This window comes from Malurus melanocephalus, unplaced genomic scaffold (genome assembly GCF_030028575.1).
Source record: "Malurus melanocephalus ecotype Western Australia unplaced genomic scaffold, MMel_1.1 scaffold_5, whole genome shotgun sequence".
Taxonomy (NCBI): domain Eukaryota; kingdom Metazoa; phylum Chordata; class Aves; order Passeriformes; family Maluridae; genus Malurus; species Malurus melanocephalus.
Window position 1 is genome coordinate 1,774,101 of NW_026623237.1, and position 15,173 is coordinate 1,789,273.

The window sequence follows — 15,173 nt, forward strand, 5'->3', positions numbered from 1 at the left end:
ACTTTCCAAAGCTTCTCATGCATGAACTTAAATATTTTCTTTCTCTTCCTCTATTTTCTCCTCTTATTTTTTTATTTCAGAATTTTTTGGGGAGGTATTTATTTTATGGCTATTTCTCACTTTAGCTTACAATGGTACAGATAATTCTGTCGCATTTATGCTTGTTCACTTTGCCTCATGGTCATGGAAGTTTTTCCTTGAATATTTGGAGGGATCTCAGTAAATACAAGTGAGAAAGACCATCTTTGTACAATTTCTATAAATTGTGTAGTACAATACTATCTTTAACTGTTATTAAAATATAAATAAATGRACAAGAAATAAGCTTTGGATCATTTATTATATCTGGAAAAACATAAACAGCCATAAATAAATGAAGATAGATTCAGAATAACCATCTGTTAGGAAGTTAGTTCAAGTCAAAACACTTAAAAATTGGCACTGTGGACTGTATTCATGTAAATATGTATTTAGACATTTAACTGTCGAGCCTTGTGTACAGATGTTCTGAATCACTACAGCCTTTCATTTGGAAACTGCTATGGGCTCAGGATTGATCCACCCAGGTAGCTGCTGAAAATTTGATTCAGGTGCTAAATTTTGTGTTTCTCTGAAAATATTGGCACAGGTTCATAGTCTAACAATAGGTCTGGCTCCATAGCTGCTTTCTTGCCAAATCATGAGCACCGAGGTCACAAGGGCCTTTCTCCCTGAGTAACTAATTTGATAATTATGTGAAATCTCCCTGATCACGAAAGATGCAGATTTGAAACCACATAGGCTGGGCTTGTTTCCTGCTTCCTGGGAGTGTAATTCATCACTACGTTTTCAAACAGTAAGAACTAAGGCAGTCCTGCTGCCCTTGTTCATATTTTTTTGCCTGCCTTCTTAAAAGCACCAGACTTAATGGCCCATAAAGTTATTATTTTCTGTAGATTTTCACCATCCGCCCCCTCAACTCACATGACTTTTAAACTTGTTGTCCAAGTTAAGTTATAGTGAAAAAGGGGCAAAAATAAGCATCTGGATAGAAAGGAGGGATCCAAATTCATGTCCTGCTGAGAGAGCAGTTGTAGGGTATGCAAGAGATTCAAGGTGTCAAAACTCACACCACCTTTTAGCTGGTAGAACTTGTCGGAAACAAATTGTCATGGTAAAAAGGTGTAGTGCAAAATCAGCACACATCCATGGGAAACAGGTATCACTACTCTTTCGTGACATAACTTGCTTTTAAAGAAATTATTCTGTCTCACCCAGAAGGAATGGCAATAACTATCTACCATCAGGAAAGTTCCTGGCCTGTAGCTCCAGGCTGGAAGCAAATATTTAAGTCTCAGGGAGAAACTGTTCTGCTCCCTGTTCCCCACTGGCTCCCTCTGTGGGATTCACTGATCACCCSTTCACCAACTGGAACACTGTTCTTGGGAATGCAGCTCCCACCATATGCTGAGAGGTGAATTCCATGCAGCCCTACCAAGTGTCCTGCAGAGCCCACGTAACAGATATTAAGTGYTGCAATTCCTAACGTGATCTAAATTTCTGTTCTGGCTGTAAAAGATTTATACCACATGTTGTCTCCTGCCCTATGTCTCCAGTTCTGCCTGACTGTTTTCACAGTTGTCTTCTGTGGATGTGTGAAGTTAAGTCAGTCTGTTAGCTGAAAATTGTGAGTGCTATTATTGTTTTTCTCCTATAAAATCAAGTTATTATCTTCTTGTGCCATTTCCCCTCCAGAACTAGAACCATAATGTCAGTTTAAGCCATTCTGAGCTGCTGGATAGAGATATGTTGCAAGGGTAAGGATATGTAAATAAATTAATATTAGCCTGACTTCTTCAGTGTCTCCTCAGGATTCAGTGACAGTGGTTGTAATCTCTGCCAGACAACCATCAGCAGTTTCAAGAACTGTTGAAGCAGATGGCTGAGGCACTAGATCTGATAACAAGCATGCCTGAACTTACTGACTTTTCTGCATTTTTTGATATTAGGTAGAAAGGAAATCTCATGCCTCTCTAAAATGAGCATATTATCAAGCCAGCAAAGGGATTTTTGGATTACGCTTCTTTTTTTTTTTTTTTCAAATCTGCACAATTAAAGAAAAAGAAGACAATAGAGGAGGAGTGGTCTCAGGCACTGGGAGGGTCTTGGTAGCTCTCTTCTCACAGACCAGTAACAGCCTCAGTTCACCTCCTCCATCTTATAAAGACAAATCTTTAGTGATACACACATTCCTGTAAGAGCCCCATGCTTGTGTTAATACGGTTGGCATTCCATTCTAATCAATTCCCAAGCAGACTTATAAGTAGGTGAGATTCTTACTCATAACTGCAAAACAAAGATATTGGGTTCTAGCTACAGATGTGCAGATAAGCCTACCTACCCTTTCACTATGTTTTGCCACAAAATTGCAGCAGAAAGTCAACAGGCTCAGATATAAAATTAATCAGCATCCAGTGGGATATTTTAAATTACACTGTGGAATAATTGTGCTAACCCATAATGCATATATTCATATAAGWTAGAACCTTTATGAAGCATGCTTCRGAAAGTTAACTAGCCAAAGGAATGTCCTTGGCTTCCCTTCYTCACATTCAGCCTTTGTTTGTCTTCTACTTCTCCCATGACCGCATTCCTCTCCCTGGGACAAGAAATGTCTATTTTGCTTATCAGTCAARCACCCAATAAACTCTGGCTGTATTAGAACAAGTAATTCAGGAGGACCTTTCCAGATACCACCATTCAGTGTTGACATTTCTTGGTGACTCATGAATTTTCCTCACATGATTTTATAGAAACTAATATACGCTATTATTTTCCCTTAAAATAACGTATTATTGTTTCCTTTGAAAGTCATCATTCTGCTCTAGCAGCTGTTGTCCAAAAGTGCTCAGTGATATTTCTCTGATGAAGAATTTTTTCTTTATCTTGAGGTACTGCTTCCACAGGTACCAATTCAGCACTGCAGCTGCAGAGTTGGATCAGAGACCTGTAAACTTGCTGAGGCCATTAGTGTTAAACACCATAGGAGATGAAACAGCCATCTGTGCTCTGCTGGAGAGAAGAGATAAAGGAATTTTGTGAGGTGTTTCTTCTTCCTTTCCTCTGGAGGCTGACCCTATCCACTGAGCAGTAAGCATTCCAGGAAAAGTTCAAGAGATTACTCTTGAAATATGTCCCACTTAGATACCAGTCACGCTGACTTCCAGGTTATCTTTGCAAGGTGTCTCAAATTTATCTAAAAACCCCCTCATGACTTTGCTTCATAGGAATGGACATTTCATTGTTATTAATGTAAAGCTGATTAAAATGTGTGCATGTACTCTCAAATCACCCAAGTGTGAGAAAGCATATTTAAGTTGCCAGGGAAGAATTTTCTCGACAGCTTTTTACTTTTGCTCTTCATTATAAAACATGAAAATGTGAACTTCAAACACACAGTGCTCTTCTGTGCTTTATTTCTCTGGCTATTATAAAGCTCTAGGCTGGCTCAGTTGACCAAGAGCATTCAGCCATATCACTTGCCTTTTCTCTTGTCTCTTCCTCACTTATGTGTGTGTATGAACTGTTTTCCTTCAGCAGCTGAGCAGTTGTAGGCTGGAAGCCCTGTGAGATGAGTGAATGATGAATAGAAAATTAAGATTTTGGTTACAAAATGTAGAATGCTTTAGCTATGTAGGAGAACAAAAATGGTTATATTTGCCAGGATTGACTGGAGAATGATCAATGACAAAATTTCTACTCTCATGCTTTAAAGGGCTGGCATGGCAGCAAATCTGGATAGYAAACACTCAAATGGCCACTGCAAAGGGGATGAAATTACTGCAATTACTTCAGTGCCATCAGCCTATAGATACTTGATACGTACAGCACTTTCAGGCAAGCAACTACAAATTCACCTGAGAAGCAAAGATAAATTCTTTTTTTAAGCATGACCGTTCAGGTTCGCTGCTTTTGTAATAAATTGAAAGGTAATTAAGAGAAGTATTACAACATGAACCAGAAGTGCTGCATTGTTAGCAGCTGGAGGTTTTCTCTGCCATGACACCTGTATGATCAGTGTCAACCTGGTTCCAATTCACAGTGCTGAGCATGTTTGCACACAGAAAAGCCATTTTCACTCCCATGTGTAGTTCCAGAATAGATGYTTAAAGGTCTGTTTTACAGAGATTATATGCTTCTGAATGATTGGAATTCTTCAGGTGTAAGCAATTCAAGTAAGAGCAGCAGGTTTTTTTCCTATATTCATACAGGCCAAGAGTAAAATTGTGTCATGGACAGTGGAAATCAGAAAAATATATTCTTAATTCTTACTCGTATAGCTAGGACCTATKTTTGCTTTTTATTTTTATCAGAAAAAATGCTATCTGAAATGGGGAAAATGACATTTCATTAATAATTTTTACTGGAATCACACAATTTTCTTAAAACAATGAGGAAAAGTGATAAATATATGGCATATATTGAATATATATATATATATATATATATATATAAATTTTCTTTTCAAATACTGTAGTATGTATGAATACTAATTTTACCTTAAAAAATTGTTAATCATTTCCAATTCTATTGTTTTTATACACATTTATTTTATGCTACAAACACACAACTTCTTTGCTACAAACAGTTGTACTAGGCCTCACTGAAATTGTGTTTTATAACACTGATCCCTTTGTGAAAACATTAGGAGTACATTTTAATAAACACAACATAGAGTTTGTGATAYCTATAGTGGTGCAGTAAATCACAATTTTATACGAGATAATAAAGGAATTAAAAATGTCAGATAAGTGGCAAAACAAAAGGTTTTACTGTGTACTGCAAGAGTGCGTGTTATTCTGCTAAATTTTAATGAGTGATCTAAATCAGGTTACTGTCATGTAAATATCTTCTGTCACCTGTTACTGGTGTCATTTAGASAAGGAGAAGAATGAGTGTTTTCCAGTCGCTAATGAAATACTTCATATTCATTTATCTTTTTTTACACTTAATTCAGATTCCTAAAGCTTAAAAAATCAGTCTGAATGTGGTGCATGTGCAGTTTCTACATTGCTTTCAAAAGGCCTCAACTTACACAGTTCAAAAGTGGGGAATCTGCAGAAATACCACACCTAGGGGACACAATTTCCTTTCTCTTTTTATCTTTTTTGAAATCCRGTAAGACTACACATTATAATACATTTTAGTTGTGTAAAAATTGTCTTTTTTCCATTTGCTTGAAAAGCTGTTATGAATTCAAATGTATGTTTTTCTTAATGTAAAATGAATATCTGTTAACTAGCTTTTGATAGGTATTTATTTTTATGTTCTTCATAAAAAGAAAGCAAATCCACATCTTGGGGAGGCTTTTTTTTTTTTTTCTTTTTCTTTTAATCTATGGCATGCATTGATTCAGCTGGAAAAACAAAGGAAGAGTAATTAGATCATTCAATTCATGTACATACATATAAATATATATATAAAGAATATAGAGACACACCAGAAGGAGATATCCTGATCTTTATAGTACTGATAACTGGGGAGCAAGGTGTTCCTTTATGTGTGCCTTGAGAATAAAAGAGCATATTCCAGTTTCAGTGCTAATCGTCCTYTAATCTGCCTAAATTCTGTCCTTGTCTTACAGCAATGAAAGAAATCTTGGCAAATCCACACAGTCATTCARAGCTTTCATCTCCTTGTCCTTTCTCAAATCACTGCTAAAACACCCTCTGTTTGCTTCAGGCTCTTGCTTATATAGCTTAATTAGAGAACAGTGAAAACCAGCAACTTCAGGCATATTCAKCAACCTATAGGAATATCTAACACTCACTCCCGTAATTTTGATGGGAAATTTTTAATGCATTGTCCTATTTCTAGGTGGTTGCATTCCACAGATTTGGTGAATAGTTAGGGTTGGAAGAAATCACAAAATCCAGCCCACCTGCCAAGACAGAGTCACATAAAGCAGGTGACACAGGAAGGTGTCCAGAGAGGGGGATCCTGTGACTTTTGGCAGCCAGTTCCATGTTCTGCTACCCTCAAGATAAAAAAGTTTTTCCTCAGGTTGAGGTGAAACTTCCCATGACAAGAAAGGGTTCACCCTTCTGTCACAAAGTTAGGAAAGCAGTCATTGAAGTAATTTAGTTGTTGGTGCAATTTTTGATGGGCAAGCTAAATCAAATAGAGTCCTTAAAAGGCGATGATTTTGAATGGTGAAATTAGAAACAACCAATTCCATTAGTACATGGCAGATGTACAAACATACCAGCAGTTATKAACACTAAGAAATAGATTATTTAGCTTTTTGCTTGTGAAAAAAAAAACCAACATAGGGTTTCCCCTTAAAAGCATTCTGGTTACATTAATTAAATCTTCCACTGGGGAAAGGAGGATGGATTGCATACTTAAATATTGGATTTAAGTATGTATGTAACTCATTGTCAAAAATTGGCTGGTTTAGCATTGTTTTTAATCTTGAAATCAGTGATCTTTAAAGCACTTGGGGACTTTCAGGTTTGTCACTTTGAATTACACTAAAAAATAAATTATGTTTGTTCCACACATATGCAAAGATTTGGTTTTTCATGGTTTTAACTCCTTTTGCATTAATGATGCTATATTTGGATGAGAAATTAATAGGATGAACAAGTGCATTTCGCATCAGTCCAGCAAAGCTATGAAAATTTTGCAAACACAAATGTGATTTCTGACTAAAAAATATTATTTACTTTGTACTAGTTTATATACATCTAAAACAACTGGCAGAACATCAGATTCACATAACTGGTGCAATTCTTGTTGCACATTAAGCATGATTTGTGACTAATATATTGTTTTGCAATTGTAAATATTGTACCAGGGCCAATGACATGTCAGCCTCCAAATTCCACTCCCCTGTCAAGCATACTATTTATCTAAGATTATTTAAGTCTACTTTGTTTGATATTGATCTGTAGCACAAACACAGGCAAACTTCAAAGTCTAAATTAATTGGCAAAGTTTAAGTACTTGTAAAGGAAACAATATTCTCTTATTTTTACCACATTGATATGTTTGCTAATAAATTTTGTTACAAAATCTGGGTTTTCGATTCCATTTTCATTCTTGTACTTCTATTAAAAAAAAACAAGCAGCAAAAAAAAAAATCAAAACCTGGGCTTAGAAAGAATTGCTTACATTTCCTGGAAATGGAAAAACTGTGATAACAGCTGCTGTCTTGGCTCATTTTCAGCTGGGTTTTTTGGTTTGTTTGGTTTGGGGTTTTGTTGTTTTTTTGTTTTGTTTTGTTTTTTTTGGTTTGGTTTTTTGTTTTTTTTTTTTTTTTTTTTTTTTTTTGTGGTTTGGTTTTTTGTTTTTTTTTTTTTTTACTACAGCAATTTGCAAGTAGTTGCAGCTATCCCTACATCATTAGTAAAACATCATTTTCATGTTTCTATCCAATCAGACCACTTCCTCTGCTTGATGRCTTGTTGACTTTCTGAATGGCATTTATAGTAAGTTCACTTACATTTTACAATAAATGCTAATTTATGAAGTAACTAAAAGCTAGCTGCATATGGAAGATAACTATAGAAAGAATCTATATTTTATGCCAAAGCAAAATGCCTTCAATGARAGTTAAGAAAATCTTTTCTAAGACATGATGAGCTGAAATGTCTCTCTATTAGTATGCTTTTTTAATTCCAAACATATATGCCTTCTTGGATTGAAACATTCTTCTGCAATCTCTGCAGTACTGTAGCACTGTAAAGTGATAAACACTCAGCACTGGTGATGAAAAATAGAAGGAAGAGCCAAGTAAAGCAAGAGACAAGGAACGTGAGTGTTGATAGTGTCAAAAAACAGGTCTGTGCCTTCTCAAATATTTGGCCTCCTYAAGTTATATTAATACATTCAGCTTTAATGTTTTTGAGGGCTTTCAAAGACACATTAATTTGAGGATTTTTAATTTTATTTCATGTTTTCAAGTMAAAGTGTTAATGAAATTTTATTATTTTTTTCAGCCAAATCTTTGGTATAAGATTAAGCTTCCAAAAGTAGGGCTATATATGTGATTATTGTTACTATGCCAAAAGTTTAGATTTATTTTATATCAAAACAGATAATTCTCCCTATGAYATTTGTAACTTCAGCAAATCCTCCTTCATGAAGAACATTTTCATATTTAAGGTGTAGCACAATTGAAATGGCTGGTGAAAAGCTCTGCCAGCCCAAGGGGATCTCTGCGTCATTTCCTGTTTTGGGATTACTCTGTGCCGAGCAACTGCAGGCATTCCACTCTGGGCAACCTGATGGAACTTTGGAAATGGAGCTTAGAGCAGAGCATTTGGACTGGATGACTCCAGAGGTTCCTTTCAGAATAAATTACTCAGTGAGTTCTTTCCAACACTCCAGCTTAGGGACCAACCTGCATGAGACCAGTTTGTGCTTTGTGTGTGCATAACCTAGACTTATCCTAAGGAACACAGAAAACTCACGTTTACATTGCTCTGAGCCTTCAGAAAGGCTGCACCAGGTTAGGAGTCATGACCTCTTGGTGTCCTTTCCTTGCCCTGAGTGAAATGAACTGGCAATGTSCCAGTGTTCTTTAGCAGATGGAGGGGAGCATTACCCTGTGACTTTTCACAGACTTTCAATTAAATGAACAGGGAGACTGAACTACCTCATCCTTCCTGGAGCTGACAATTTCAAAGCACAATTCTGAGTCACAGTGATAGGAGCGGTGCAAAGGAGCCTTCCTCTCTCTTCCCACGCTGACTCATTGGAGCTTTCATTTTCCACTCCAGTCAGGAAGCCAACACCTTCTATGACAATTAAATTTATCCTAACACAAAGACTTTGAAAACTTAATTAAGATCTGAACTGTACTTGAGCAGTGAAATTACGGGAAGTGAACCCTGACATAGGTGCATGTCAGTCTGTCTGAAATCAGCCTCTATTTATTTCTTGGTATTGGTGATGACTCCTAGAAGGAAAGAAAGTCCTGAAATTTTCCTCCAAATGTTTTTATTGTAATTTGTACCACTTAACTGTGTTTTGTCATCTGACATCCTCAGTTTCATTGCAGCTGTTTTTTTTTTTGTTTTGAAGTAACATTCATGTTAGCATGTTTCATTACTGTAGCCATTCTAATTGCTGAAAATGCCTTGATTAGGGTGAACTGAGCTGCTTAAAGCCAATATTTGCCATGTTATATTTAACCATGAATAGTACTTCCATTTTTTGATAATAAAAAGTTAAGAATCATTATTTGTGGCTGATACCTTCCATAACTTGGAGCGAGTCACTTTACCTTTCAGTATCTTTGCTTCTCAAGGTTCAAAAGGGAAGAATGATGCCAGAACTTTCCAAGTGGTTTTATTAATTTGTGTAAAAATAAAACGCCCCCCAAAAAACCCCAAAAAACAACCATCCCAAACCATTATAGCAGACCTCTTTGTTAACTAGTAGCACTTCAAAAATTTCTAAGAATCATTTGTTCCAAGACAAGGTGAAATACACAAGTGTGACTATATGCACTTAAAATCAGTTAACGTTTCTGGAAAATCTAATATCCCAAGATCTATGATAACCCTGCAACACAGGTGTATGAAAACCCTGATTTTAATTTGTATAAAGCAGAACCTTTGGAACAATCACCACCAGGAGCTTTGGTATCTGTGAAATACTTACAAGCAACATATCTGGAGGATTAAAAACCCCCCGTTTTGAGATCCAGCCTGCCTTGAAATGAAAATCTAATAAACTGAAAGAATGTCATGGACACTTTAAGATGGTAACGAATGGCTAGAGTTAAGAATAGATCTGAGTGAGATTTAAGGGTTGGTTTACCTTTCTTGTCCACTCCAGGATCTCAAAACTGCTTTATCACGTTTATCAGTGCATATAGAGGCATTTACTTGCCCTTCTTCTATGCAATAAAGTTTTATATTTGTAGCATTACCCTAGTGAAATTTTAAAATGAAATGACAYGGAATACAAATAACACCAGAATTTCTTTAATATCCAAATCATGAATAGAAGCATGTCTAGACTCAAATACAAACCACCTTTTAAAGCAAAATTCAAATCYTCCTCTGTTCCCTGCCAAAGGCTGAGTTCAGTCCCTGAGGGTCTGAACTGGGTTTCCTTGGCTACAGCAGCTGGCATTGGCAGGGCAGGGAGTGCCGCTCTGGCCTTGGTGTGCTGGGTGATTTCATCAGCTAACACAGGTCTTGACAGGTGCAAAGCCTTGCACTTTAAGCGCCATAAAACCCTTAGTGTGTGATTTGGGAGCTTGGGAACTAACTTTTTGATCCAGGAAGGGAAAGTTAGATCTTTTCCTGATTGGAATCCTCTAKATCTGTTAGTAGTCCTTCAGTGCATTTCTTCTAAACATAGAAATAACATTTGCTCTGAAAAGAGTTCTTGGTGCATGCTGAATTTGCCAGACATTTCACTTTGAGAAAAAGATGTGACAAATGTKCTTCCTAGCATTTTCATGTTGATTTATTCTTCCTCACAAAGGACAACTTCATAAAGAGTTTGAATCACATCCATGTTCACACTTTACATATGCAACATTTTTGTGGCTGACAAAGCTGGCTTCTCAGGCAAGCTAACTTGGAAATAAAGTCAAACCAGAGAAGGGCATGCTGAGACCGCTATATTTCAATGGCTATTTCTTTTCCAACTAATCATCATTATTATGTTGTGCGGATATTTTCCCTTAGGTGCTTTGGGTAGATCATTCTGACTCATCCATTTAATGCATGTTGTCCTCTTGGGTTAATGACTATCTTTTTTGTATGAAAGCTTTGTTAATTCCTATAACTACATAGGATAGCTATTTTAGTACTTATGAGGTGACCTCGATGCTGACATAACCTTTCTAGTATTGTTGGTTGTAGCACATGTCATGACATTAGTSTGAATTATGGCTGTCTTGAGGATACAAACCTTCACATAGCACAGATGGTCTGTAGGAAAAAAAATTGTAATGACAGTCTGCACATCGCACATTCAATCTTCCCTTGCAGWCTCCTTCCTTTATCAATGCCTCATACTCTTAGGTACCTTTTAATCAAGCATCTAAGACATAATTTTTAGTACAGATTAAGTTCTATAATAAAAATTGTACAATTCTGGAAAATACTTCTGCTACCAGTGTTATTGCTGCTTCCAATTGGCCTTCTCCAGAGTTCCTTAGCAATGTATCACCATTATTTCCAGACAGCTGATTTTTTTTAYTACTTCTTTGAAAGAACGATGAAAGCTGTGTAAGCTCATTAGCAGAGCATGTGTGTAGGCTTAAAATTACGGATAATAGACGTATGGTTGGAAAGTCAGTAATTCCTTTACATATTTGCCAAGACTTAGGTCAAGGTTCAGRGTTTCCTTTGCTCAAACTGGTGAAATCAGGAATACCTTTAGGTGCTCTGGGGAAGGCTTGCAGTGCACATACAAGACAGGTGATAAGGCACAGTTATCTCCATTGCCTTCTGCAAGACCAAACCTTGTTTAYTCTTAAGTTGCACTCAATTGTGATGTGTTTTTCTTTTTGCATAGGTTTTTTGTATAACCCAATCCTCTTTTTAATAGTCCTTGGTGTTTYCTATGCACTCTCATAATCTGTTGTTTGCAACGTTGCAGTAAATTCATTGTAATGAATTTTGATGTCACAACCCTGGCTTTTCATGTCAGTGAAATTAMCAGTTAATGTATTGGAAAATAATTGTGTGCTTAAAAAAAAATCCTCATTAAAAAAAATTACCTTCTTCCCACTCAGAAGCACAGCCTTGGTATGTCACATCTATATTTGMTTAACCATTTCAAAAAAAGCAAAGTGATATAACTGTGTGGAAGCAGTGTGGAAAACTGACATACACRCAATTAACTTGGAGTGCAATTAGATATAATACAGGAAAAATCAGCAAAAGGGTGATTTTTACCCATGTTCACCAGCTCGTCCTTCATGATCATGGTTCTTCAGTTTTTGCTGGTAACAAAGCCCCAAGCTTGAAATGCAGATCTTTGGGCTTAGATCTAGGAGAAAATGTGGGGATGGGTGCAGTTGTACATCTGCATCACATCAGCCTGGCGATCTGGAAGCAGCAGTGGGGGCAAAATCTACCCTTGCCCTTGTGYTTGCCCTGTTTCAAATGTGAAAGGCCAGCTCTCTCTGAGAAGTTGGCTGCATTGTCTTGAAAAATGGGTCTTTCTCTGGCTGACAGTGTCACTGTTGTTTGAGATGTAAACATGGGCACATTGTCACCACTGCCCAGAGTGAGCCCACTGGCTGCTTGCATGGGGATGACCCTGCAGCAGTGTGATGGCTGCCCCACCTCCCCACTGCACCAAACCTGGTCTGAGTACATTTGGCCCCTTGCAAATTTTTTTTTATATATGTCTTGGAATATATATTCAAATACTTTTTCAGATATTTTTCAGAATACTCTTTTAAAACCAAATGAAATATATTTTCTCCTTTAAATCACTCAGCATCTTTGTAGATGAAATTATTTCTTATTGTTCTTATTTTTGTTGTTCACACTGATTTTTACAGAATTATCGTCTGTGTGTATGAATGTGTGTCAGCCTTGCTAGTCCATCTTAGAGAAAGCAGCAGTAAATGTTACTGCATCTGGGGGCTGCAATGATTTGTCCTKTTGACTTTGACTTAATTCTACATATTATTCAGGAAGCTGAAATTGAATGAGCACCATGTTATATTCCAAAAATSTCTTTTAGCCTGGTTCCCTCTACCAGGAACAACATAAGTGCATGAATATGATGACTAATGTGGAGCAATCCCAAACTAATACMTGTTTAAGATTTCAAACCATAACAAGTCTAGATTAAGCAACTTTTTGTAGATAAGTGCTTATGCACTTGGCAGTAGAATTTTGTCTTAAATAAGCAATGTTAAAAATAAAGAAGCAATGGTTTTAGAGGTTAACTGTGAAAGAGAGAATCCATATTCATCTTATTAAAGAATGTGKTTATTTTCATTAGGATTTTTGCTTAGATACTGAAGTAATATGTACATAAATTCTTAAAGCATATGAAGCKGGAGCCTGAGCAAAGCCTTAAAGAGATACCAAACCCATCCTGTTTTCAAATTCAGCTCTGTTTCATGTTGCAGAACAAAGTTTCAAATAGAACACCGGAACTGACCAGCAATTGCAATTTCCTATGTCATTATTTTGAAGTTTAAGACTAAATTCAATATAATTATTTTTTTCTTTCTTTTTTTTTCTTTGTCTTCCATTAACCAGTTAATTTAGGTGATGGGATAGAATACGGCCAGCAGAAGCGTGAAAATCTTGCAGTTCTCATTCAAGAGACGCTGGAACTCTTTGAACGCTACGGTGGAGAAAATGCTTATATAAACATTAAATACATGATCCCCTCTTATTGGTCGTGCATGTAAATGGAATTATATTAAATTGGATGATTCCATCTGTGCTCTAAAAAAACTGTATCTGACTCTGTGTGGCATCTTGTTAGTCATGCTTTATTTTCTCTACAGCTGCTAAAATAGTGGCTTCTGGGGCACTGGAGTGTTAGCACTATTGTGAACAAGGCTTTCCAATACATAAATAGTGTCTGTTCCTTTGATTACAATGGTGTACTGTGCTTGTTTGTTCCCTGAAAGAATCACTCCTTTATCACAGCTGACTCCAACAGGAATCTGAGTTAAACCTTCACTTGTGTAGACAATAAAACTATAATTTTCATACGCGATTCAGCAATTGCTGTTCTGTGTCCGCTTGCCCTGAGGGTGATGTCAGAGGCTGTAACAAGAAGAGTTTATGCTGACTGCTTAATAGGTGTTTGTCATGGAAGAGAAACACCAGTTCAGCAATGCCTCTCGAGCAGCTGTGCCGAATAATGTGCACTGACATACAATAAAACTGTTGAATGTATATACCAATCACAGAAGGAAGATTGATATTGTCCATTTTAAGGCACTGCCATGAAATTAATCTGGGATTCTTACAGACTTCCAGGTGTTTACTCATGGAATTTGGGTSCCTCTTGGTGAACATAAGGCACAAATACAGGTTTGAAGAAATGAAACCCAGAAAAAAACTTGAATAAATCAGATGGAAGATATAGCATACATAAAGTACCAGACCCTAGTGACAYTATTAATCTGGGTAAAGAAAGAATATACACATACATTTCTAAAGGGCACTTGTAACTGGGTTTTTTGTAACTGCAAGGTTGCTATTGCTTTTCTGTTGTTATTATTATGGCGTGTATGTGTACAAACAATGTAACTATTGTTGTAGGAATCCCTTACTATTTCCTACTCAGGTAGCTTCTCCCTGCATACCCATAACATAGAACTGATCGAATTGTGGATTTAAGCAAAGCTATTGAGATTGACTTTATTGCTTTTTAAGCATTTCTATGGAATGAACCTACAAAAAAAAATAAAAGAAGTCTTAAAATTCTCAAGGACAACCATTTAAAATTATTAAGTCAGCTCAAAATAAATCAGAGAAACAAACTCTGCCTTAAAAGCATGAGATTTTTAGAAGTACAGACTTTGGGCTCATCTGGCTTTTGTCCTGGTTTCTGGAGCTCTTCAAATGTATGCAAGTTGCACTTTCAGGCGTTTCACTGTAACTGATAAGAGCCTGAAATACACCCTTTGGCGTTAGACACGAGACATTTTCCAAGTGCTTATCCATATCCATATCCATATTCACACCTTGCAAGGCTTGCTCAAGTGAGAGACACAGCCCCTACACCACCCCACTCTCTTGGATGCGTGCTGGAAGCGTGGACAGCGCCTTCCCACCTGCTGGAATGTTGAGCCATATCTGCCATTAGATTGACATTAGACTTGTCTTTTTCTGTTCTGTGTCATCTTCAGACTGAGGATTTTCTTTTACTTTCTTCTCTTTCCTGTAAATGAAAAAGTGAAGAAGATATTTACGCTTCCCACCTCTTTGAGGAGCTGTACCTTCAAGTGATGGCAGCAGCCATGGGCATTCATCAGCCCTCGGTTTAGCATGGATGCTGGAGGTGTGCCTTTTCCCCAGGCTCCAGAGGCCTTTCCCTTCTCTTTGTTTTTTTGGCTCTTCCTGAGTTTTGTTTTACACAGTTTTTCCAGGGCTACCCTCAATTCCCTAGCATTTAGACAGTGTGTCCTGTGATGGAGACCCTGTGATGGAGAAGCACATCCAAAACTCTGCCTCTTG

General features: G+C 37.0%; 1 protein-coding gene across 1 annotated transcript in view; it reads left to right on the top strand.

Moving 5' to 3' along the window:
• Positions 1 to 13,594, top strand: part of PACRG (parkin coregulated) — a 202,353-nt gene extending 188,759 nt beyond the window's left edge. The window contains exon 5 of the mRNA XM_057370424.1: positions 13,236 to 13,594. Within this exon, the coding sequence (XP_057226407.1) occupies positions 13,236 to 13,390 (155 nt within the window). The 3' untranslated portion in view covers positions 13,391 to 13,594. The remainder of the gene's footprint in view (positions 1 to 13,235) is intronic.
• Positions 13,595 to 15,173: the final 1,579 nt, after the last annotated feature.